The 23,785-nt window shown below is 36.1% G+C and overlaps 1 protein-coding gene across 1 annotated transcript in view; it reads left to right on the plus strand.

Moving 5' to 3' along the window:
* The window catches only part of DOCK3 (dedicator of cytokinesis 3), a gene marked incomplete at both ends in the record, with an annotated part of 219,664 nt that overhangs the window by 88,858 nt on the left and 107,021 nt on the right, over positions 1–23,785 (plus strand). Inside the window, 2 exons of the mRNA XM_082321208.1 lie at positions 1,708–1,749; positions 3,000–3,154. Of these exons, the coding sequence (XP_082177334.1) occupies positions 1,708–1,749; positions 3,000–3,154 (197 nt within the window). The remainder of the gene's footprint in view (positions 1–1,707; positions 1,750–2,999; positions 3,155–23,785) is intronic.

The following is a 23,785-nucleotide window of genomic DNA, read 5'->3' on the forward strand; positions in this document are numbered from 1 at the left end:
CTCATTCATGTACCCAAAAATGGCTTCCAAGAGAGCGTGTACGCTTTGGGCACTTTGCCTAGCCAGAGGCAAGGGTATATAAAATTAACTCAGTCAGTGGTTGTCTGTATTGTAGTAGTGTGGTCCTGAAGCATAAAAGCAGAGAGTTAGTGAAGTTTAGTCTTTTGATTGTGAAAAAATTTAAAACTTGATTTTTAGCCACTTATTGTTACCGGTTTACCTAAATGTGTAAGCAGCTGTGTTCGCTGAGGAAACTTTAGCTCTTTGAACCACCTCTCATATTTCTGTTGCTTGAGTTTATCTTCCACTTTCTTACTCGGTTTTAGAGATGAATTTTAGTCAAAAGAAGCCAGGATACCTTGAGCAGCTTAAATAACTGGTCTTTTCTATGCCAGCTGATTCAGAGTGGTTGTAGGTAACAGAAAGATTAAATAGGCAACTCAGCCACCTAAACTTAGAGGGTTTTAGTATTCAGAAGACAGTGCAGTAGTTAGACAAACAATGGAGCTGGAGATCATTATTTCTTCTGCTGACAGTGTGAAAGAGGACGTTTTTATAACTGTGAATGTAAACAGATGTCAAAATATGCCATTTAACTTAATATCTTCTTGATTTAGTTTCATTATGATGATTATCTCTGCTTTTGTGGTAAAAAGTCTTCTTTTTGTTCTTTGTGAGACAGTGGCATAGTTTGGAAAAAGTATTCCTGAATATATTTTTGTGGACTATCTTTTGGTTTCACCTCTTGAAGCTACGAGGTTACCAACAGATCGTGCTAGTCCTGCTAGAGGGTGTGTATGTTTGGTCAGAATAAGATATTGGGTATGTAATAAAAGGATAGAGATGGGGGCGAATGAAGAGAATATTTATCAACATGTGGTAGTGTTAATGTTAATATTTCAGTTTAAAATGCTAATGTTAAGATGAATATGTGTAGAACAGGCATGGCAGAATCAATGATGTGTTTTTTAAAGCTCTCTGAAACCTTTTCAATTTAGATTAGTATTTAAATCTCCCTTTGGAGATTAAATCGGTTCAGTGAGACTTGCAGTCCATTTTCTGATGATAACATCTCCTTCTAGTATAAAGGACTTTAAATACAGGATCATCCTCCGAGTTCTGTTTTGGAGATGTAGCTCTTTATACTGACACTTCTTTATAGGTGTTGGCCAGCTGAAATTGTAGAAGAGTCTTTAACCATTTATCAGGATTTCGTTTTCTGATCAGAGCAAAAAGTTTAAACAAAGTCTAAAGTCCATCCTTCTTCTGATATCTGTGTTTTTTTTAACAAATGCACCTTTTCATAGACAACATACTGGTAGATGAGGATTAATGGTGAGGTATCCCCCCATTTAGCAAGAGAACACATAGATTATACAGTATAGGGTGATGGACTTTTCAAAAAGAAATGCTTTTACAGTGTTCGAAATTCTGTCTAGCTTGTGACGGCCATTTACATTAAAAGCTAAGGTAAATACCACCTATGAATTCAAGTAGTTAGGCTAAGAAAAGGTTTAACTGAGAAAAGCCTTTAGGAAAGCTAGTGGTCTTGTGAGTGATGATATACTGTGAAAAAAGGCCCTGAAAAGTTAGTAATAATCTCGAACAATCATATTTTAAAATTGCTTTTCTAATGCTCCATAGATATAATGTAAATATCTCTTATTTTCAAAAACGTTTGAATTTTACTGTTTTGTATCTCCACAGCATTTGTCAAGCAGACACAGTGTCCAGCAGAGCACATCACAGGTAAACATCTACATATGAATTTTTATTGTCTTTAAGTGTTTGGTAATGTGTGTAAAAGTATGATGGAGATTATTGGGTAAGTCCCTACCCATAGAACACTTCATCAGAAGATCCCCAAGTAATTAACTTATCAAGGTCCTTCTTCAACTTCCATTTAGGCCTCTTTTCCTTGGCTCTAACTGTTGTTCTTAAAGCATCAACTTCTGTAGTGATATCAAAAACCTCAGTCTGCCCATGTGAGTCTTCTTTCCACCTGCTAACATGTGGCTTAGTAGGCTTCTGTTTCATGTATCCTTTATGTAGTAATGTAATCCTTTCCTGGTCATGGAATCTGGGTCTAATTTTTCCAGGAGAACTGTGCTTCCATGGGTACCTGTCTTTAAAGGATGAGGATTTACTTGGATTTAATTTAAAATACCAAATAAAATTCATTTTAAGCTCTATTTTTTAAGCTAGAACAAATCTGGGTTGAAAGTCTGAAAATGTTAAGGTTTTCTTTGTTACTGTGTACCTGTCTATGCATTCAGAGGAGACTAGCCTAGCAAGCTTAGGATATTCATGCAAGCTGTTTATTAAGATCAACATACAATGGATATAAAGGGCTATCAAAATTAAAACATAATTTTATTTCTAATTATAGTTCTTTTTTTTTCTCCACCCCAATTTTCACTATTGTAAAAAGGTCTTGATATACTGAGTCAAAACATAAACCTTTCTGCTATTTGACTTTATTGGTTGCTCATGTTATCAACCGTTGTTAAGATTTCTTTTTGTTATACCTGCAGGGCATATTAGCCTGTGAAGCCTGATTCCGAATGACCTCCATAAATGAATTGCAGCTGCTGAAAAGAAATAGCATAACAAATGTTATTCTTAAAAATGCTTTGAAGTCCATCTGCTTTAAATGGAAATCAAGAACCATGCTAGACCATCTTATTGTAGTTCATTTTCAGTACCAGAATCAAGACAATATTTGAGGAATAGGATCGACTTGGTTTACTGAATAAAAATAGATTTCAAATGCATAAACCATTTATCTCATATTTACTTGGTTATCATGGTTTCTCAAACTATTCAAATTAAAAGTTGAAAAAATAGAGGAAGAAAATAATCTGGCATGTATCTCTAAGGTAGAATGTATTTGAGATTAAGCTTTTACTTGATGGAGAAAGGAGAGCAGAATCTCAGTTAAAATTATCACGTCTTTTATTTGTGAAGAACTAAAAATCATTTTCATTGTTTTTAATCAGGTGGATACAATTCGTCAGCGACATGGGGAAGCTTGCCGTATGCCAGTGCCTCATCACTTCTTCCTCAGTCTAAAGAGCTTCACCTACAATACAATTGGAGAAGACACAGATGTCTTTTTTTCTTTGTACGATGTTCGAGAAGGCAAGCAGATCAGGTAGGACTGTATCAAATAACTAAAAAACTTCCTAGGAAAAAAATTATGAACAAAGCAAATACATTGAAGAGAAACATGTAAGCTATTCTTGTGACAACTGAAAGGCGAAAGCTGATATATCATAAGTTGACAGCCCTGCAATGCATACATGAGAATATCAGTAATACTAATCCTTGCATATGAAATTTAGTGCTTACGTATAAGCAAAGCATTAAAGGCACAGAATAGTTGAATTTTGTTTAGGTTTCTGACTTGGCCTCCACACATTACCGAAGTTCTTCATGTTTAGTAGCTGCCTTCTTGGGGCTCTTGTTTAAGAAGTACTAATAATGGCAGGGCCACACTGTTTGACTGCTTTGAAAAGAGGACTGCTGTGCGTTTAGGTGCTGAATTGAGGCTCTTGAATTCTCATCCACTCCTTGCCTTACAGTCATGTTTACAATATAGCTCGTTTTCACTACTCCGTTGCTATCAATATAAAGTATTCATATTCATACCTATATCTAGGCTGGACAACTGTGCTGCTCAGTATGTTGAGGTAATTGATACTAATGTTAGCAAATATGAAATGTGCTGTATTTTTCCTTTACAAGCATGTCTTTTGAAAACATGACAATATGTAGAAGAGTATTGCAGCCTATGCATTGTATCTCAGAAGTTAAGTAAGTGTAGCTTGGTCTGATCTAAAGTACAGCATGTTTGTGGGGTTTTTTTGAGTTCTGATTAAGGCATGTCCTCACAGTTGGCACAGACCACGTTTGCTACCAAGGTCAAAACTGTCCTAGTTTTCAGCAAATTAGATTTAGATTTGTTCCAAATGGAGGAAAGAGCCCCAAAATGTTCTTTCCTCTCTTCAGAAGAACATTATTATGTGAATAATGTTCATCCAAGAAAGTTCAGAGTAGAGTGACAGCAGTTTTGTAGCTCTTCAGAATACATACCACTAAAAAAGTGGTCTATATTAGAAAGCTCTAATGACTTGATTGCATCTTATAAATATGTGTCTGCCACCATTTAGTTTGGCAACTTAAGGATCATTTTGTAGAAGATGGCAAGAATGCCTAATCTGATACTACGTCATGTTTATTTCACCTCCACTAAGTGAGAAATGCTTGTTTTGATGTAGTTAGGAGGACATGCCTATAATTCCTCTATTGAGAGAATTAGCAGAAAATAGCTGTTAAGAGGAAAAGGTGCAAATGGCAAATCAAAATAAAACAAAATTACTCACAATTAATTAGCTCATACTACAAAGCAGTAACATATCAGATGATTTAGATGAGGAAGAGGAAGGGACAAGCTGCTGCCATGACTGTGGAAGGCCTCAGAAATTGCTTCAAAAGGAGATGAATTGTCTTGGGCTGCAGTTTGCATAGTATGTAAACATTGAGTGGGAAAGCCTTAAGAAGGGGTTTTGGCAGTGATTAAAAAAAAAAAAATTGTTATAATGAGAAAAAGTAAAAAGAGTGGTTCGGGTGTATTTAAATATATATAATAATGCTTTGATGTGCAAACAGTTGTTACTACTTAGCGCTCTGTACTACGCATCAGTGATCTGCTGCAGTGAAAACAGCATCATTTTTACATTTTCTTAGATCCCAAAGAGTGGTGAGGAAGAAGTGTGTAATGAGGCTGAGCTCTGTTTTAGAGAAGAAACTTAAAACCAGAAAACAGATAACACATTTAGAATGACATTTTTATATCTACTTTAAAAGATTAAGTTTCTTTCCTCTTCTATATGCCTCAGGAAATAGTACATGAAGGTAAAAAAACAAGCAAAGCTTCTGCACGCTGCATTCTAAATGGAAAGGACAAATTGACTTTTCTGAAATGGTTTCGAGGTTGACAAATTTCTTATCCAAACAGTTCACACTGGAGGTTGACTGGCTTTCACTGTTAGTGCTTCGGACATACAGTAGATTACAAACCTCATTGAACCTGTTGGTTGCAATAGTTATTTCCCAGTTAGATTAAGTGAAGAATCGGTGAAAATTCCAGTGTTTTTCAAGAGCTGAAGTGATAGCATGTACCAATTATGGATTAGCAATTAGAAGGTTGGAGCAGCAGCTGAAATACAGTTTGAGATGTATTCCCAGGTTCTGAATACAAATACGGTAGTGTACTGTGTTTAGTAGTTTGTGCTGTCTGAAAATGAGAAGCAGACAAAAGATGACAGTGGGGTTATATGGATAGCAAGAATAACAATGCTGCTGTCAGAGGGGTAAGACCTAGAGGTAAAAAAAAGGAAAAAGTGACTTAATTTTTACTCTGACAGAGTTATAAAAAAAAATACTTGAAAGTAAATAGAACTGGATCGATGAATGTCTGCCTCAATAACTTGTTTCAGCCCACAACAGAAACAACCTGTCAATCTGAGTATTAGGTAATGGCTCAGATCAAAAGGGATGAAAGTCTATTTGTATGTTTTTAAAGTATTTGGGATTTTTTGTTGCAAAAATTGCCCTATATTTTTACATACAAAAGACATTAGTCTAGCAACAAAATCTTTGTTACTAAAGTTTAATACCTCAGTTTGTTTGCCATGTGGAAGGTAGCGGAAAACAATGAGGAAATGGCTCTAGTTTTGATAACAGCCACTGGGGAAGTACAGCCCCATTGTGAGAAGCACCTCAGGATGAATGATCGTGAAATGATAGAGTTGACAGTAACTAGAAAAGGAAATGTTAACATAAAGACGGTGAACTTCAATAAGGCAGGTGTCAATAAACGTCAAAAAAAGAAAGGTAAACTGATATGGAGGAAAGAAATTTGAGAGTTGTCAGTTCCTTAACAATACCATTGAAGAGCACAAAAGCAAATCATTTCAATATGAAGGAAAGATTAAATATACGGCAACAACAGAAAGTCTGTATCACATATTCTTTGGTGAAACGGAGTCTGGAAGGAAATATAAAAAAGGAGAAACTAATGAAATTGCACAAACAGGGATGGGAAGAGACAGAAACTTGATGAAAAAATGCAATTAGCAAAAGACATCAAGGACAAAAAAAGACTAATTCTATAATGCTTTAGCAGCAAAAATTTTTTTTACAAAATCAAGAAATAACTGAACAGATTAAAGGGAACATTAAGCTATCAGCAGATGCTACCAAGATAGCTGGAGTATTTAATAGCTGTTTTGCCTCCATCTCCCTAAGAAGGTCAACTGCAATCAGATGACAAATGCAAAAAGTTCTGGAACAAATAAACTATTTATTAGCACTTAGAAGCTAACAAGAGGATAAGTAAAAGTCAACATGGATTTGACAAGCACAAGCCACATCAGAGTCAACTAATTTTGTTCTGTTATATGGGAATGCGCCTCATGCCTCAACAGAAGAGAAGCATTAAACCTGATACGGTAAAACAGGGAGATACAGACTAGATGAAACTACTGTGAAGGGGCTGGAAAACTGGTGCAAAAACTGATCCAGAGTGTTATCTGTGTTGGAAGGATGCAATGAATAAGTTTTTTTTTAAACAATTTTTACAGTATTATGTTGATGGGCAGGAATAAACTAAATTCAGTAAAGCAGTGAGGTTTAGCTACCTTTACAATAGCTCTTTTTTACTAATAAATGCATAAAATTAGGCATAACTTCAAAAACTATACATTCAAAAGCATGATATCAATTTTTTCTGAAAATGAGCTCAAAGAATCCACTAAGTATGAAAAAAAATAAATAAATTTCAGTATGATTTTTTCTTTATAAAGTTTATGTTTAAACATGTAAAGTTTTTTTTATTCTGACTGCATCTTAAACCAGAATAAATGTTTCTAGCACTGGTTTACCAGTTACACTGTTTTACTCCATTGAGGCTTAAAAGTTTCTTGTTGTCTAGATATATCCTTAATTATGGAGAGTGAATAGAACAAAAAAGAAATTCTGATGTGATTTAATTTGAAAAACTGGGGCCTAATCAGTAATTATGCATGGAAAATAGTGTCGTGCATATTTCTGCTTGTAACTTCTCCGTCTGCCTACTTGCCGTGTCTTTACCATGCCTGTTATAATAGACCTCCTCATGACTGGAGATTTTGGAAGATGTGATAAGTATCCATGGTAGCGTTGATAGCTTTGACAGACGAAGTCCATGTGTACATTTCTCATACAGAATATACTCAAGACCTTTTTGTTGTAAGACCAGATTTTCTCTATGGTAGGATGCGTACGTTTGCTGATTGTATTGCTCTTCAATACATAGCGTTATGAGAAGGCCTTATGATCTTTCAGCTGATCTGTTGAGTCACAATGCAGCACTACCTGGGTTTTTTGTTTGTTTCTTTCGTTCTGCATAGTGTCTTTTCTTGCTGCCAGTTTATCTTGGTCTTGCATTCTATGGAGTACAAGGATGGCCCATTCAATCGTGCAGACAGTCAAACATGCATCAGATTAGCTACGTGGGAAAAATAAGAAACTGCCCGGGCACGCAGAGACAGAATTAAAAAAGCAAAAGCTCAGCTGGAGTTGAACGTGGGGAGGGAGAGAGAAAGATACACAGGCACACATGCACACACGGCTTCTGTAAGTACATTGGCAGCAAATGGAAGACAAAGGAAAACACGGCCCAAATGATCAGCAGGGCAGTATATGATGTGTCATGAGGAAAAGGTAACTAAGAACAGGGGCTGTTTTAAGTAATGAATACTTTCAGCTTAAACAATTGTAGTAGTAGCAACAAGTGGCTGTACATATTTTTAGATGTAAAGTTACAGTGGAGATTGGCAGCTAAGAAACAGAACATTTACAATGACATGGTAATGAAAATCTTAAGATTTTGTCATTGATGATGTTTTTTTTAATATGTGCATGAAGGAAGACATTGGAAGTACATTCTTTGGTTTGCATTGTGCGGTACTCAAAAGTTTAGTTGCTCTTAATTCGCTGCTCTTGTGCAATCTGCTTTATGATCGGCTCTTCTCGTAATTACAAGATCACATACTCACCGTAATGCACATTATATTTCTTCTTCTTGCTTATATGACTCTCTTTTTATTATTAACATTTATTATTCCATTCTGTCTAATTCAAAAATTTATATAACTATTGTTGCAATGTCTTCATGGTATTATCTTTATTTTGCTTTTGGAAACAAAGAAACAGAGGAATTCCTTAGCAAATTTTCAGAATATTATATTCTTTTTCTTCAATTCATGTATAACAAGGCTACCCAGAAGTGATCACAGAACAAATTATGAAAGTATGTATGGCTAGGTATGTGTTACTCAGTTTAAGAACTGCTTTCTCTTCTGCTCTGTGCTATTGTGGTGTTTCTCTGTATGATGCTCCCAACACATCTTGTTAAGAGATTGATACAATTATATTCTGAGAAATATTGAATGTACAGTGTATCTAAAAAGCCTATATTATAGACATGCAACCTAAAGCTAGAAAAGTTTAAAGGTAATGAAAATGTACTCTGAAATGTTACTTGGAACCACAAAGGATGGGAAGTACAGTAATACACTCTTCCCAACATTATCTTGTAGTGCCCCAGGAAACATGTGAGAGAGCTTATTTAAAAATTAGCCAAAAAAAAAAAAGATGGGATGCAATAGAAAAAAAGATGTTACTTTTCTGTGGTTTTACCTTGGGAGGATAGCAGAGAAGACAAAAGAAGAGGCAGCAGCTATCCTAACCAAAGATAATCCTATAAGAAATTAAGATTCTAGTTTACCCAAAGGAAGATGGAAGCCAACTGAGATGCTGACAAAGCCATGGGGAATACTTAGTATGATCTTCATGGTGCATTCTGTGGATGCATATTATTGTAACTTTCTCACTATTGCAGATGTTTTTAAGTAAGCATCTTATGTTATTTGTAAATTCTATCTAGGTAAAAATGATTGTCAGTGATCAGAATCCAAACTTGTCTCACCCAAAAGTGCAGCAGATATTTAAAACTAGTGTACTTAGCAATTTTAGTGGCTCTCTGTTTCCTCAGCACTTTGTTAGTAGGGTATGCAGGGGGAATAGAGCATTCATCCAGAGAAGCTATGCAAACAGAGGAATTGGGAGGAGAAGAGATGTCTTCCACCAGCAGAGGAAAGTTTTATGGCATATGCAGTATGGTAGTGGTGAGTAAGTCTACACTCAAAAGGTTACCAGGGAATTTGCATTATATTCATCTCCCTATTTTATCACATAAAAAGACAAGTTTAGGTTTGTCAGTTTCTCCTGTGCATTTTTTTCCTGTTGGGAATCCTTAGGATGCTCTGAATCCTGAAATAGTCATCAAGAAGTCTTCAAAGCCTCTATTGTTATCTGACTTGGTATGTGAGAATTCTTCTGAAGATTAAGAGTTTGGATTCAGATGTCTGTGGCTGAACTGGAAGCCTATCTGTATCAATGCTGAGTTGGTTCTAATAAGTGTGATTCTCCATTAAATAAGAAGGATCAAATAACATTACGAGAGGCACCACTTCCACAGATCCATTTAATTATCTTCTAGCTTTTAACTATGCCTTGGATTTTTTTCAGTGCTATAGAGAAGGCAAAACGAGATGGGTGTATCTTCTACTGAAATGTATTTGGAACGATGCTTATCAAATAAAAGATTTTTTTTTTAAACCATGTAATTGATTAGGCCTGTCCTAATAACAGAAAGATAAGAAAAATCGAGGATGAAAGGATATAAAACTGGAAAAAAAAATAGCTGGTTGTTCAGTGTTGGTGAGGACTACTGTCTATTCCTCATGTGAGGGTACACATAGATGCATCATGTAGATCTTGTCTTCTGTGTGTTTCGATATGATTTTGTTTGACAGTTTTGTAGTGTCTAGGCACCTTTGAGGGAATTTGTGAATGCTGTGAGTTAGAGGTGGGGGAAAGAGTTAACTTTTTTATGGAGAAGCAGAGAAATAAATGCACCTGCAAATGCAGAACCACATATTCCTTCTGCTTAAGTACTTCCCAACCGGACTCTTAAGACTCTTAATGCATGGGAAATTTCTGGGGACCATAGATGAAGGTCAGGTTTAAAGGGCATATATAAATCTATATACTGATGACCCAGTTATCTTACAGTACAGTGAAATGAGAGGGAAAGTGCTGCATAGTTATTGACCTTGATAGCTATGACTGGTTCTCATGTATGCAAATTCCTGCCCTTTTTCAGGGGAGGCTCTTATTGCCATAATGCCTCTCTGAGTGCACTAGTACAGAGCACAATACCCACTGAATTTTTTCATATTTTCTTTTTTTTTTTTTAATTCTGTTTCTCTGGGACCTAATCAAACAGTTATCTAAGCTTTTCACCTTTCAACATCTTTTTTTTTTTGCTTCTCTCAAACCATTCCTTTCATTTACTTTTGCAGGCGTCCATCCTTCAATAATTTACTGTTCAGTGAAATGTATTTTTTTGTCTTCAGATCTTTATTCTTTCTCTTTGTTGTCAGTATAAGAGAAACATCCAGATGGAATTAGTAGAATTTCTTCCTCTGATTATCATTTAAAATAATTTGACTTGGAAAATGAAATACTTTTTTTTTTCTTAGAGGGAAGAGAAAGGGAAAAAAGAGTAATGGAATTACTCATGAGAGCCAATTTGTGGGAGTGTGAAGCACTGCAGTGAGAGGGGAATGTAGGAAAGGCACAGTAACAGTGTAGTAATAATTTGGGTGGTTATTAACTTGGACTGATTAGAATTTCACACTTTTTTTTACTCTATACTAAATTGTGCCTTTGGGCTTTATCTAAGTGACATTGTGCTGTATAAGTAACCGTACGTAATGAGCACATACCATGTTATTATGATATTTTTTTCTTGTTACTTAAGTGATAAATGTAGACATGACTGGAGATGGTATGCTCAGACTTTCAGATATGGGGGCGGGATATGATTTGCCACGAAGAGATGTTTGCTATAATGCAAGATGCCTGTCCAAAATTTTGTATTGAAATACTGTGTACTACCAGAGTATATGTCATTCTTCTACACTATAGGTTGATGTCCTGATATGCATCATAAGCATAAATCATTTGCACTTAATGTAAGGAAAGAGACAGCAAATGGTCTACAGAAAACAATCAGAAGGTGTGGAATAAAAAAACGGAATAACAAAAGACATATTTTTATAAGCCAAACATCTGCCTCAGGCCCTCCCTCTCCCTCCTTAAAACAAACAAATAAACCCAAAGGTATATATTAACATAAATAGTGTGTGGTCTGTGTTATATAGTAGACAAGATTGAATTATTATAATGATCCCATCTGCTTTTAAAATTTATCTGTTAGATAGAAGTCTTTTCTACTATATTATATCAGCTGGTAATTTCCTGGCAGCATCATGATGGAAGCTTATCTTGACTAAAGATTGCAATTAGGAAAAGGTATGTTGGCAGGATATTTTTGCCCCAAAGTTTCTACCTTAGAATTCCAGATTTCACACTGTTCCTCTTTGCCTAGGACAATAAGATACAGCGTGGAGAAGCATATGTCTGCTCTGAAGCAAGACTTTATCCTTCAGTGGTTAATTTATAGCTGCTTGTAGCTTTTCTAATGCAAATCAACATTTATTCGTTAGGTGCATTACAGAGAAAGTCCTTGTTCCTTTAAAAAAAGAAAAAATCTTCTGAAATTCATGAAGCAGCTTCATTGCCTCATTCTTTTCTCTTGCTTCTTTGATTCTTACCTCAGAGTATGTGGAGGTATAAAGAAGGTTAACATCTAGCCCTTTGTAAAGCATCTCATTGTGTGTTGTTGAGATGCCTTTTCACATTCTTTTCCTTCTTACTGAAGGATAAAATTGTAATCCATTCTTTTCTCAGCAGATGGCTAGGTAAAACACGTGCAGAAATGTGAGAAAACGGAGACAGTGATTTTAAAATACTAGACATGTAGAAGCGTATCTCCTACCCACCTGCCAATTTTCAATATAGTGCTAGGAATTTGGTAATTTTGAAACATCTATTTCTGTGTTAAAATGGAAAAGCAATAGGCAAAATGAGAGCAAACACAACCTTGCTCTTTAATGCTCTGGCTAATAGGTGATATGGAAAGACGGTTTTCGTGGGTATGTTCTGAATTAGTGGGTGGATGATGGGGAGAATGTGAGTAGTACAGTCTGTCTCACATCTTCTGTAAGAATTTAGCACCACTGACAAAGCAGCTCTCAGGAGAGAAATATGATTTGGAGCGATAATTATGGACTAAAAAAATGCTGTTAATCTATATCATGATAGTTGGATTTAGCTATTCTAAAGTCATCTAACATAAAATCATCTGCCCCTTTCTTCAAGGCTGAATCAAAAAATTTTAAGTGGAAATGTTTTTTTGTTAGTACTGCTGTACAGTTCTGTATGGGTGGTAACTGCAGAAGTAATGTAGCTAATGATTTCCCATTTGTAACTCATCTCATGATCTTGAGATACTTTTGAACCAAATTCTTTTACCTGATAAAAATTAGCAGACAAATATATAAAAGTTTAAGATATTAAAGGTGTAAAAATATTAGAGAACAACATGATCATTATATTAAATGTATTGTCTCCTTGGCCTCGTAAACAGGTTAGCTTCCACTGTATGATCGAACTGGCTTTGGTTTGACCAGTGTGTGTATGTGTGTGTGCACTAGAAAAGGAGGAGTTTTCTCAAGGTACTACTCACTTGTACAGTCTTGTCCTATTTTAGTATCTCTAAATTTCCATTACTTCTCATAGGTGTTATTGAATTGATAGAGGTCGTGATACTGCCTTTTGCAGGGGGGCTGTAAAAAGAAAATGTTTGTGACAGTGTTTAGATAGAGTAGAATAAAATTCACCACTTTGAAACACTGGATTTAGAAGTGATTAATCTGTAGGGGAATTGATTTTCACTTTTTCTGTAGTAGGAGTTTTCTCTGACACACTATTCCTAATTCAGATGTCAGATTACAAATCTGTATACCAAGTTGCTGAAGGTAACCTTGACAAATTTGCCAGGAATCCTTCATCTCTTTGTGTATTTATTGATGACAGTTAGCTCCATGGTTCTCATCATCATTTAGTCATATTTTCTTGACTTTTAAACTGTCAATAGGAATGTATGTCAGCTGCTCAAAAATGTTAGCAAGAACAGTGTAGCTAAAATTACATCGCGTTTACACATTTCTTCTTGAATAATTTTCTTGTAACACTTCCTAATGTAGACAATCATCATCGTCTGGAACTTCCATTTTAAACACTAAGCAAACTTCTGAAAAAGCGGTAGCAAATTTTCCGCAAGTTCTATCTGAATACAGGTTTGAGTCCTCTCAAAGCTCTGATACGCAAGATCAGCATGCTTAACAGGAGAACACCTGTAGAGAGCAACTCTACATGCTCCAAACCAGAGTTGTAGAAACTATGCATTGTAGAAATCAGATGCTGCTTGGGTAGAGGGAGGCTTAGCAGCTGAGAATGGCAAAGGGCTTGGAGAGATACAGACAGGTGAAGAATAAACAGGACGATAGGCGTTAATAAGGTCAGAAGAAAGGAAGACAGGATCACTGGGTAAATGAATATGGTTGAAGAGCTGAAAAAGAAATGAAGTTGGTTAATGTGGAAAGATCCACATTAAAAGTTATCGCAAAAAAGTCTGACTGCATTCTTTCCCAGAGTATGGAATTGACCTTAAGATCCCTTTTTCTGCATTGCTTCTCTCTTTAGCTAATAGCTCTGGGAGTGCTGTGACTGTGTGTGTGTATTTTTCCCCTCTTAATTGCTTTAAAATATTATCGTGTTCCACTATTGCCAGTTGCTATGTTAGGAAGAGAAAATTATATTTTACTTTTATTGTGCAATTACATGCTAAACTTTCCATTTGTTATGTTTTTTTAATAGCAGCCTTCTCATAGTTATTTTAAAATAGAAAAGTTACCTCATTCACTGTCAGTATAATGATTTGTCTACTGGGAAAAAAGAACTTTGTATCATTCAGAATTATTTCTTTAATATTCAGAGAATTTTCCTAGGGATTAGGCTTACCAAGTAATGAGGTTTTTCTTCTGCTTAGTCATGGAAAAAAATCCATCTTTCTAATATTTTCCTCTTCTCCAGCAATCTGATCTGTTGAGGTAGCTAATCCTCCATTAGTTCCTCCTATGCTTTAGTTTATTGTGTTCTTAGTATTTCAAGGAAAGTATTTTTCTGACTTTTGTGCAATAGATAATCCGTAGCAGTAGTAACAAGGAGGATATCGGTTCTTGATTCTGCTCAAGATGAAGTTCCTTAAAAACATCATCCTGTAAGCAAACATCAAGGAATATTGCCATCTACAGCAATGGCCATTGTTCTGGTCACTCTAGTCCACATGGAAAAAATGGGAGTCTCTGAAGTCTACTGCATGCATATGGCAGGGGACAAAGAGTCTTTCTGATATAATAGATAACTTTTAGAAAAAAAAGTTTGATCGTTATGGAGGCAGATGTAACCTATGGAGTATTTTATAAGGGTTTTTTTATCTGTGTAGACTTGTAAAAAAGGGCAAAGGAGGAGTAATGCCTTTTCATGTGCTCTACCAGTTGCTTCAGCTGGCTTTCATTCCCTAGATCTCTCTCCCAAATCTCCATTTGCTTGGTTTTCCTATTTATCCCCTTTCCTGTTAATATTACGTATTTTAAAGAAACTATTACTATCTGGATTTGTATATGAAAGTTGCTGTAGAGAGGTAAGTGGTATTATTGGAGATGTTCATTCTTTCCTACAAAATTACTAATACTAAGCCGTGATAAAACAGGAGCTTTTATAAAAATCAATTGTATCTCCTATCTCTCACCACCACCCCCCTCCTTCCCAAAAAAATTTTTTCAGGTTGGGGATCAGATATGACATATCAATAGGCAGGGATACAGATTTTTCTACAGAGATATTTCAGCTTTTTAGTTGTTAACAGGAAGAAACCAATTAGTTGCAGGTATTCGAAGTTCTTCTTCCCCTTTCCTGCTCAGAAAGAACAAAAATGTACCATGAACACATACAGCTAGAAGAGATTTTGCTGTCTCAACTGGCAGGGTGCAAATACACGTTGTTAAAATGTTTAGGTGAACTACATAGCTCAGAGAAAGCAAATACAAGTAATTTTCTGTCTGTAGGAAGGCCCAGTGTAATGAATACTACTCTTCATACTTGAGCTCTTTCTGTTGCAAAATTCACTGTCAAAACTCCGTTCTGGATTGTCACGTGCAAAGCCAAGTAACGGGGATATGTGGTTTGTAGAGCAAGAATTAAATGAGACAACTGCTGTATTAGACCTCAGAACCATTAGCTTCTCTCAGGTTAGAGATGGTGATAAAATACTTATTCTATAAAATACTTGTAATCCAAAATTAGCAGTCTTCCTTGCAGTTAAGTTCAAAGCATTTCACACCTACCGTCTGGCAGGGTCGGCTGGCTTTCTTTTTATTAGTTAAAATCATGATCGCTGGCAGGGACTAAGGAATCGCACTATATGACTAGCATCTCTTTTTTTTGGAAATAGGAACTTGTTTTAGCTAATGGAGAGGATTCCTTTCAGGAACACAAATATGTACCTTTCATGATGTAAATAACAAAAAAATACTAATGACAGTGTCAAATGTTCAAGTGTGGCAGACTCATGAGAACCCAAGGAGAATGTAATTGGTGCTTAGCTACATTTCTCCTGCAAGCTTTAATAATGTTTTTAACATTGTGGTTGTTTTTCCTTGATGTGGTAGAGAGGAATGACAGGTACTTATTTTCACTATTTTCTGTTTCTATGGAAACCCAGTGTTTGCAGTAACAGTCTTACTGTAAGCTCTGTGATCCTTCCCCCTGGCTTCTAGCCAATGTGGTAACTTAATAATTCATGAGCATTAAGCCTGAATTTGCTGGGAAGCAAACTGCGTTGCTTGGAGCTGTTTTCTCAGAGCCAGATTCATTTCCCTCACAGATTTGGTGTTCTTTTCTCTAAGATGTCTTTATAAAATACACTCCATAAACCAAAGCAGTGTACTTTTCTTCACTTGTTTTTGAAACTGGGGTTATTGCAGATCATCTGGATAAGGCAGCTCATGAAAGAACCCCCCCTCTCAGCCTCCCTCTCTGCCTTAAAAAAAAAAAAAAAGGGGGGGAAAAAACCAAACACATACCATGAGCACTTGCCTGAAAAGGAGGATTTTAAATAGTCTATGAGTCATTGTTCAGCCCTTGTGCAAACTGAAAGTTCAGCAGAGGTGATCTTTCTGTCTCAGGGGTTCAGGAGTGACCCCTGTCGGTAATGGATTGCTCGAATAATGCTGTGCCGTGGGGTCTAGTATGCGCTGTTGGGTTACAATATAAATGGGAACTCAGTTCTTCACAGACACGGTATCATTCTGTACATATGCTTTGACTTACTCTCACACTTAAACTGAGACTCATTCTGTGGAGTACTGGAAGACTTTATTATTAGGTCAGTCTTACAGCAGCTGTAAGGACTTAGGTTGGTTGTTTGTTTTTTTTTCCCAAGAGAATGAGCAAAAAATTAGCAACTCTAAAAGGTAAACATGATTAACAGAAAATAAACTTGAAAAGCTTTTTACAGAGGATACTCCCAAATGGACGGCAAACAAATTGCTTAATCATCTCAAGAGTTCTGCCTTTTAAAGTACAATGGCAATATGTAGATGCCTTCTGAAATACTTCCACAAAAAGGAAACTTTGTTAAAAGTGTTTGTGATCTTTCCACAAAGTAGTATTTACAAGGGAGTTCAGCTCTTGGGAGGAGCCAAAATTATTTACTGTTTGATCATAACTTTACTTTTCCATTTCTTCAAGTACTTAAGTAGGTGTCATGAGCAGTTGTACTTCATTAGAAACCCTTTCTCCTATTGCTTAAATCATCTTTCAAGAGAAAAATCAACACAGTATTTGTGACAGTGGGAAGTGACTGAAATGTCGGTATACATGCATGCGTTCTTCATGAATATGAGACCATCTGGTTGAAATAAAAAGTTCAGAAGTCATGACATGAAACTTGTTTCCTCTTTAGAAAGTTTCTACAGGGTGTTCTCAAAAGCATCAGGATACGATGCGTCCCGTAGTGACCTGTTTTGATCACTGAGCATAGTAATGTTTTTGCAGTTGACAAACATGAGAAAGATTTTGACAAATTTGGCAACTGGAATGAAAATAAAATTCTGTGTTTTCCCTAATCTTATGTAAAGTTGTACAAGCGAACATGAGAAGCCTCGTATTTTTATTGTTAACTATATTGCATGATGCAGCACAAATAGAAATCCAGGGCAATACAGCCAGGGTTTTTTCCTCTGCCACCACATAGGCAGTTGGAGAGCAATAACTGCTTTCCTGAAAAACTAGCTAGTGCTGCTGCATTGGGACTTTAAAACTTCTGCTGTGCTGGTTCAGTATACTTCCTTTCTGATACGGAGAATCATTTCCCAAGTTAATTCATGCAAATATTATCTTGTGGAAACTGTAAGGTTTAGAGACTTATCTTCCCCTGCCCCCCACCTGCCTCCCCCAGACCCCAGGAATCTTTCATAGTGTTTCTCTGCTAACTTATGAATGTTTTGAAACAAGCACCTTTTTTTTGCAGCTTTAAGAAAACATGTTGGTCATATATCAGTAATTCCTAGCATCATTCCATTCACTTGGTCAACATATTGTCCTTGTAGAGCTTGTACGCACAGTGGTAGAAAGATTGCAGTATCTCATGGCATTGGTGAAGTAAACTGCCTGAAATATGGTATGCACAGCAAGACTGCAGTGTTTTAAAGGCAAATGTTGGCAAGGTTTCTGTTGTCATAGAAAATGACTAACTCATCCTGAGGTCTATCCTGGTTGACCTGGGCTTGCAGTGCATAGAGTTTATTCTCAAGATTTATCTGGGACAAAAAATGGTGCTTTTACAGTAATGTCTTAAAATGCTTATGATATTCATATGCCAACTCCAATTTTATTCTAGAATTATTGTCAGGCATATTAGCATTCATTGAAAGAAGAGATGAGAAGAGATTTTTTTTGTGAGAAATTAAATAATATGCTTATCAGCATTTCTTAAATGGTAGGACTGAGTATGATGAATGGAGGTGAACTGTGCTGGTTAGGCATTTTTTTGTATGTAGCTTATTTGTGCTAGCTTCTGTGACAGCGTTTTCAGATTTTTGTTCCTGAATTTTTATTTTGTATGCAGGTAGGGATTTACATGATACTAGAAGAGTGAGAAAGAACGCTAGGGAGAGGAGACACCGAGAGAAGATCAAGGACTAAAATACAAGTTACATGACCTTCTCTGCTACCATATGACCCTTTTCACTATGCACTGGTACATATGTCATGGGACCAATATATATTTTAAAAATAACCTTTATTCTTTAGAAGGGATCCATCAAATGCTAGATCCTGAAAACCCAGTTAAATACAGCTTTTGAGAAAGGACTGACATGTTTGTAAAAATGTTGGGGTTTTTCAGTGTTTCCCCAGTTGTTCTCTGGAAGTAAGGAGCACTGAGGAAAATAAGAAAAATGAGGGAACAGATTTGTACCTTTTACCTTTTGGTGGCATATTGGAATGGAGAGAGTGAAGGAGGCATTTGTTTCTGGGAGAAATGGCTACCAAACCATTATTTAAGTTAAGGGGAAGGTACAAGATGTGAGGTTTTTGCTTAAGGGGATTGATGTCCTAACGTGTCACTGTGTCTGCTTCAGAAAACTAATCTCCTATGGATTGTTAAAGAATTTTTTCTTTAAAATCTGTGTTCTTTATCATCAGTTTCCAATTCAAACAGAACATTAGTCTGCAGTCTCTCTACAGACTATCATTGCTTTGGCACTAAGCATCTGTTAATGAAATATTAATATAATACATTCATAAATTGATACACAATCAGGATTTTTGCCTCACAACCCTATGCTAATTAAACCTGCCAATGAGTTAATACAAGGGAGCTCACTAATCCATTGCAAGCTCTTTGCTGGGCCTTTTGTTGTCATCTTTGCATGTTATGCAAAAAAAGCCCCACAACAAATAACCTCAATAACGAAAACTCCCCTTAGGCATAATGCCACTCCTGCTCACCCAACAGTAAATTTTGTCCCTGTTTGCCCCTTCCTTCATGCTGAAAATGTAATGTCCCAAACCATTGATTGCTTCCTTCCTTTTGCAGAAACAGATGCCAGTTCAGTATGGTCCTGCTTTTCAGGCAGTTAAAGGAAGCCAAGAAGTGAGACACTATGCTTCTTTTCATTTTTCTTCCTTTCAAGTACAAGAACAAGAAGCTATTTGATTTTGCTTATCAGAACAATGTTTCTTGTATTTGAGTAGCTTTAGCAATTGCTAATCATGCAAGTGGTTGTAAAACCTGACATTGCTACACAAGAGGTGGTTTCACTATGATGTGAGTTAGCACAGGAGGAGATCTTGAGTTAGAGTAATTGAAGATTGCTTATGGCATGTAGGAGCAAGAGGAATAAATAAGCTTTTGTTTAAGATACTGCTACCGGTGTGGCACATCTTAGATCTGAACTCAAGAAGGTAAAAATGTTAATTCTTTCCTCTGTTTTGGTGCATTTCTTATCTCTGATTCTCTCTGCAAGACAGAACTGGTTTTGGTGTATTTTCAGAATAGCTGAAAATGTTTTGCTTTGGTTTTTTCATGACAGTAGTTTGAACGAGCAGCCGGTTTACATCAAATACTCAGTACCTCCCCATACTTAATTTCCACCACTCATTTGGCAATTTTAACTACTGGGTTTTTAAATTTTCCTTATGATGTGTTTGAGGTTTTTTTTTTTTTTAACAGAGTAACATGTGTCTGTTTTCTTTAAGCGATTAGAGCATATTCAATTACAATAAAAATAATGCTGAATGCATGCAAACATGAGCAATTATTTCCATATGGAGTTTGCTTAGATTTGATATTTTGGTCTTACTAAACTGGACTTTAATGTTGTTTAGATTCTATGCAAGCTCTTTTCTTTGCGTAGAAGATAAGCTTGAGGAATAGACACACTGAAGGCTGAACTCTTTCAAAGGAAGTAACTCCCAAAATAAAAAATTGGCTGAATTCCCATTAAATTTCTTGACCCTAAATGTGTGTATCTTTGTCTAAAAAAGGAGCTATGATGATAGCTGAAGACAGTGGATCCTCAGATCATTGAAAACAAGGTTATTCTTTCTGGTTTCCTTTGACATAGAAATAAATTTGCAGTTGTAAAATGGGGAGCATCTGACTAACTAGTTCATAATATGGGTCAACAGTGTAAAAAGGTTCAAGTCCCATTCCAGGTTATATTAACATTATCAACACTAGTGAGAGCTTAGTGGCATATTTAGACTAATTTCTGTAAACTGTTCTTGAACAGTAATACTAAAGATTAGAGAAATTGTGGAGTTGAGAAACAAAGCTGTAAGTTTAGGAGAAATGACCTATAAGGAAAGGTGGAAAAACTTGAGGTGGCTTAGTCTTTTAAGGTTGCCTATTAGCACTGCTGTCTTTTCATTCTCCTTGTCCTGTCGGTGGATCTCTCCTTTGACAGAACGCCTCTTCATGTTCCACAGTTCTCAAATGCTACGGTTGCCTCAAAGTCCCCTTAATTATTTAGTGACACAAGCTCAAGAGGACTCAAGGGAGGACTGGAAATTAAAGAAAGGAATTTAAAGGTTGTTACTGAGGTAGTGCTGGAATAAGGGAACTATTGATGAATAGACAGGTGAAAAAGATGGTGATCTGCTTCATTTCTTGAAAAGCACTGGAATATGGGGACAGGAAGCAGATTTTCTCTGTGGCTGTAACAAGAAAAGGGGTGAATTGCAAATTTTAAAAGATTTCCACTTGTTAATGGAGTAAAACCTTGCAAGAGGCTATCAAATAATCCTCCAGAATATCTCTCTCTGGATGTTTTGAAGGCAGACTAAGCAATACAACTTTTGGTAATGAATCACATATAAATAGACTATGTCAGCTCAAAGACTTGACAGTCCCTTCTCTGCCATTGTCAGAGGGACAGCCTGCACAGGATTCTGTGGCATACAGTATTGTATTCAACTTCAGTTATGAAAATGAAATGCTCCTTAGTGCTGAAACAATTTTTCAAAGAAAAACTGTGTTGGAAGTTCAAAATTATAGAACTTATTGAAGATTTAAAATATAATATGTAACGTTATTATTGAGATCAATGGAGGTAAAAGAGCAGTTATAACATTATTTCTTGAAGGCCTTCCATCTAATGAGTTTTAATTCTTAAATTCTTAAATCATGTTATATAATGCATATATATATGCATTTGTATGGTACATACATATATTATAAATTACTATAAAGTTCACTCTCTAATAAGTAACTCTGTAAATGGCTAGTGAGACTTTTTTAAACATGACAGCCTGAATCCAGGACTATTAAACTCAAAGATATTGCTGTTATTCTTGAGCTTCACTTTGGTGTAAGCTGATAGTACATATCAGCAGAGTATTACTGTATGCTTTCTTTAGTCTTCTATTGTTTCCTTAATTATCCACTACTGGACATTGTTGGAGACAGGATAGTAGAGTAAGATGGACCTTTCATATGGAGGACTATTGTTACAATTTGTCTATTTTTGATCTCGACTTAGTTTATCTGTGGACCAGCATCTTCTCCTTCTAGTGAGGTGGGGGTCAGTCTTTTCTCCCAACAAGTGATAGGACAAGAGGAAATGGGCTCAAGTTGTGCCAGGGGAGATTTAGATTAGATATTAGGAAAAATTTCTTCACGGAGAGAGTGGTTAGGCATTGGAACAGACTGCCCAGAGAAGTGGTGCAATCACATTCCATGGAAGTGTTCAAAAAACTTGTTGAAGTGGTGCTTAGGGACATGGTTTAGAGGTGGACCAGGCAGTTAGGTTAACAGGTTGGACTCGATGATCTCAGAGGTCCTTTCCAACCTTAATGATTCTAGGATTCTATAATATTTGATCATAGAATATATTTCCCGTATTTTTATCCCAGAATTTGAAAATACTCTTAGTCAGCGGTACATTTTCAAATCCTGTTTTCCCTTTCTGTAAATAATTCTTCATCTTGCAGAGGAGCTTGGTGCTCTGCTAGTGGTTTGGTTTCCATTCAAAACGTCAATCATCTGCTGAATTAAGAGAACCAGCCTTGATCTGACCACTGCAATGAAAGCAAAGATATTCCAGGTGTATTATATAGGGTATAATAACTTTCAGGGATTTGCAATCAAATATGAGTGAGCCAGCTTTGATTTACAGTTTGATTTTTGAGTGGACATCTTCACCAGTGAGCACATTTTCCCCTGCAGACGTGATTTACGTTGCTCATAGTCTTCTACTGGCAGGCTGCTTGCTGTCTTGTTTCCTCGTGATCTTAGGCTGCACGTATTAGCTTTGTGTTCATCTGTTGCACCTCTCTTTGGTGGCCGGGTTACATTCCCAGCAGCAGAAGTGAACGAATAGTTTGCCAGAGATCTTGTTTGTGTAGTATGGATCTATTTTATGCTCTTATCCTTAAAAATGGCACACAGTTAATATGCATAAGGCATAGTAATTGTTTTTCAATGTACTAGTAGAGGGTGTTGGCAAATTTACATGTAACAAATAAACTACAATCATTTAATTATCATTGTTTCAAGTTCAGTTTTAAAGAGGACCGATATTTATTTTATGAAAGTAACTTTTGTAGCCCTGTAGGTCATGGCAGTTTTTTGTTCCTTTTCTGTAAGGCATTTTACTTTATGGAAGGAGACATGTTTTACAAATTATACAGAAATTAAATGTATGTTACCTCCTAATCTTTCTAAATGAAAGATTGTGCAATTAAACTGATTCAAGGATTAAAATTAAATGGATTTATTAAAATTAAAGTCTTCCTAAACAGTGTTTTTGAAGGCATTGGAAATATTGATGTTTATTGCTGTGGCTTGGAAAGGACATGGCTATGAGTTGATATCTCTTTAAGTTACTACATATTTTTAATGATATAAAGCATGATTCCTGTTTGGAAATTGACAGTGTAAAAGTTAGTTATCTTCTGCTTTATTCCCTGTATTAACCAGAGCTTACCTGTGGCATCAGTGTAACTGTCCTGCCTGCACCTCTTCTGAAATTCATTGAGTAGGCAGAGCTGAATGCCGGCAACTGTAACTGCTGCTGAACCAACACCTATTTCAGTTTATGTTACTATTTAGAGTTCTACAATGTAATTGTTCAGGTAGTGCTGCAGGCCCTGTTTGTGTGGCCCTTTTGCAGGAGCACCCAAGATCTGAGGCGAACAGCTGGGAGAAGCGATCGCTTTGGCCATCCTGCTTGAATTGCTTGCTACTATGTGTTTTCACAACCTTAATTAGTTACCAGCAAAATAATGGGCACAAGGCTGAGCTAATGATAAGGGTTAAGAATGTAATTAATGTGTTTTTATTGAAAATAGGTCTTATTTTGAAAATTCTGACTTCAGTTTTTGCATTTTATGTATTAGGTAGATAGAGGTAAATATGAAGATGTAATATTGTTGTTGTAATGTAACTTACTGTAATGTACTAAAGTTGTAATATTGTACTGCACTCCACTTAATAAATCATAAAATTCTTACTAAAAGATTAGATTACACCATGACATTAAAGCGTTTGCTAAAACATTCTGAACTTACTAATTGACATCTCAGAAAGTAGTTGTAGGTAAAGAATCATCAAATACCTGTTTCTTGTGGATTTCTTTGG

The sequence above is a fragment of the Platalea leucorodia genome (assembly GCF_965183815.1).
Source record: "Platalea leucorodia genome assembly, chromosome: 9".
NCBI lineage: Eukaryota > Metazoa > Chordata > Aves > Pelecaniformes > Threskiornithidae > Platalea > Platalea leucorodia.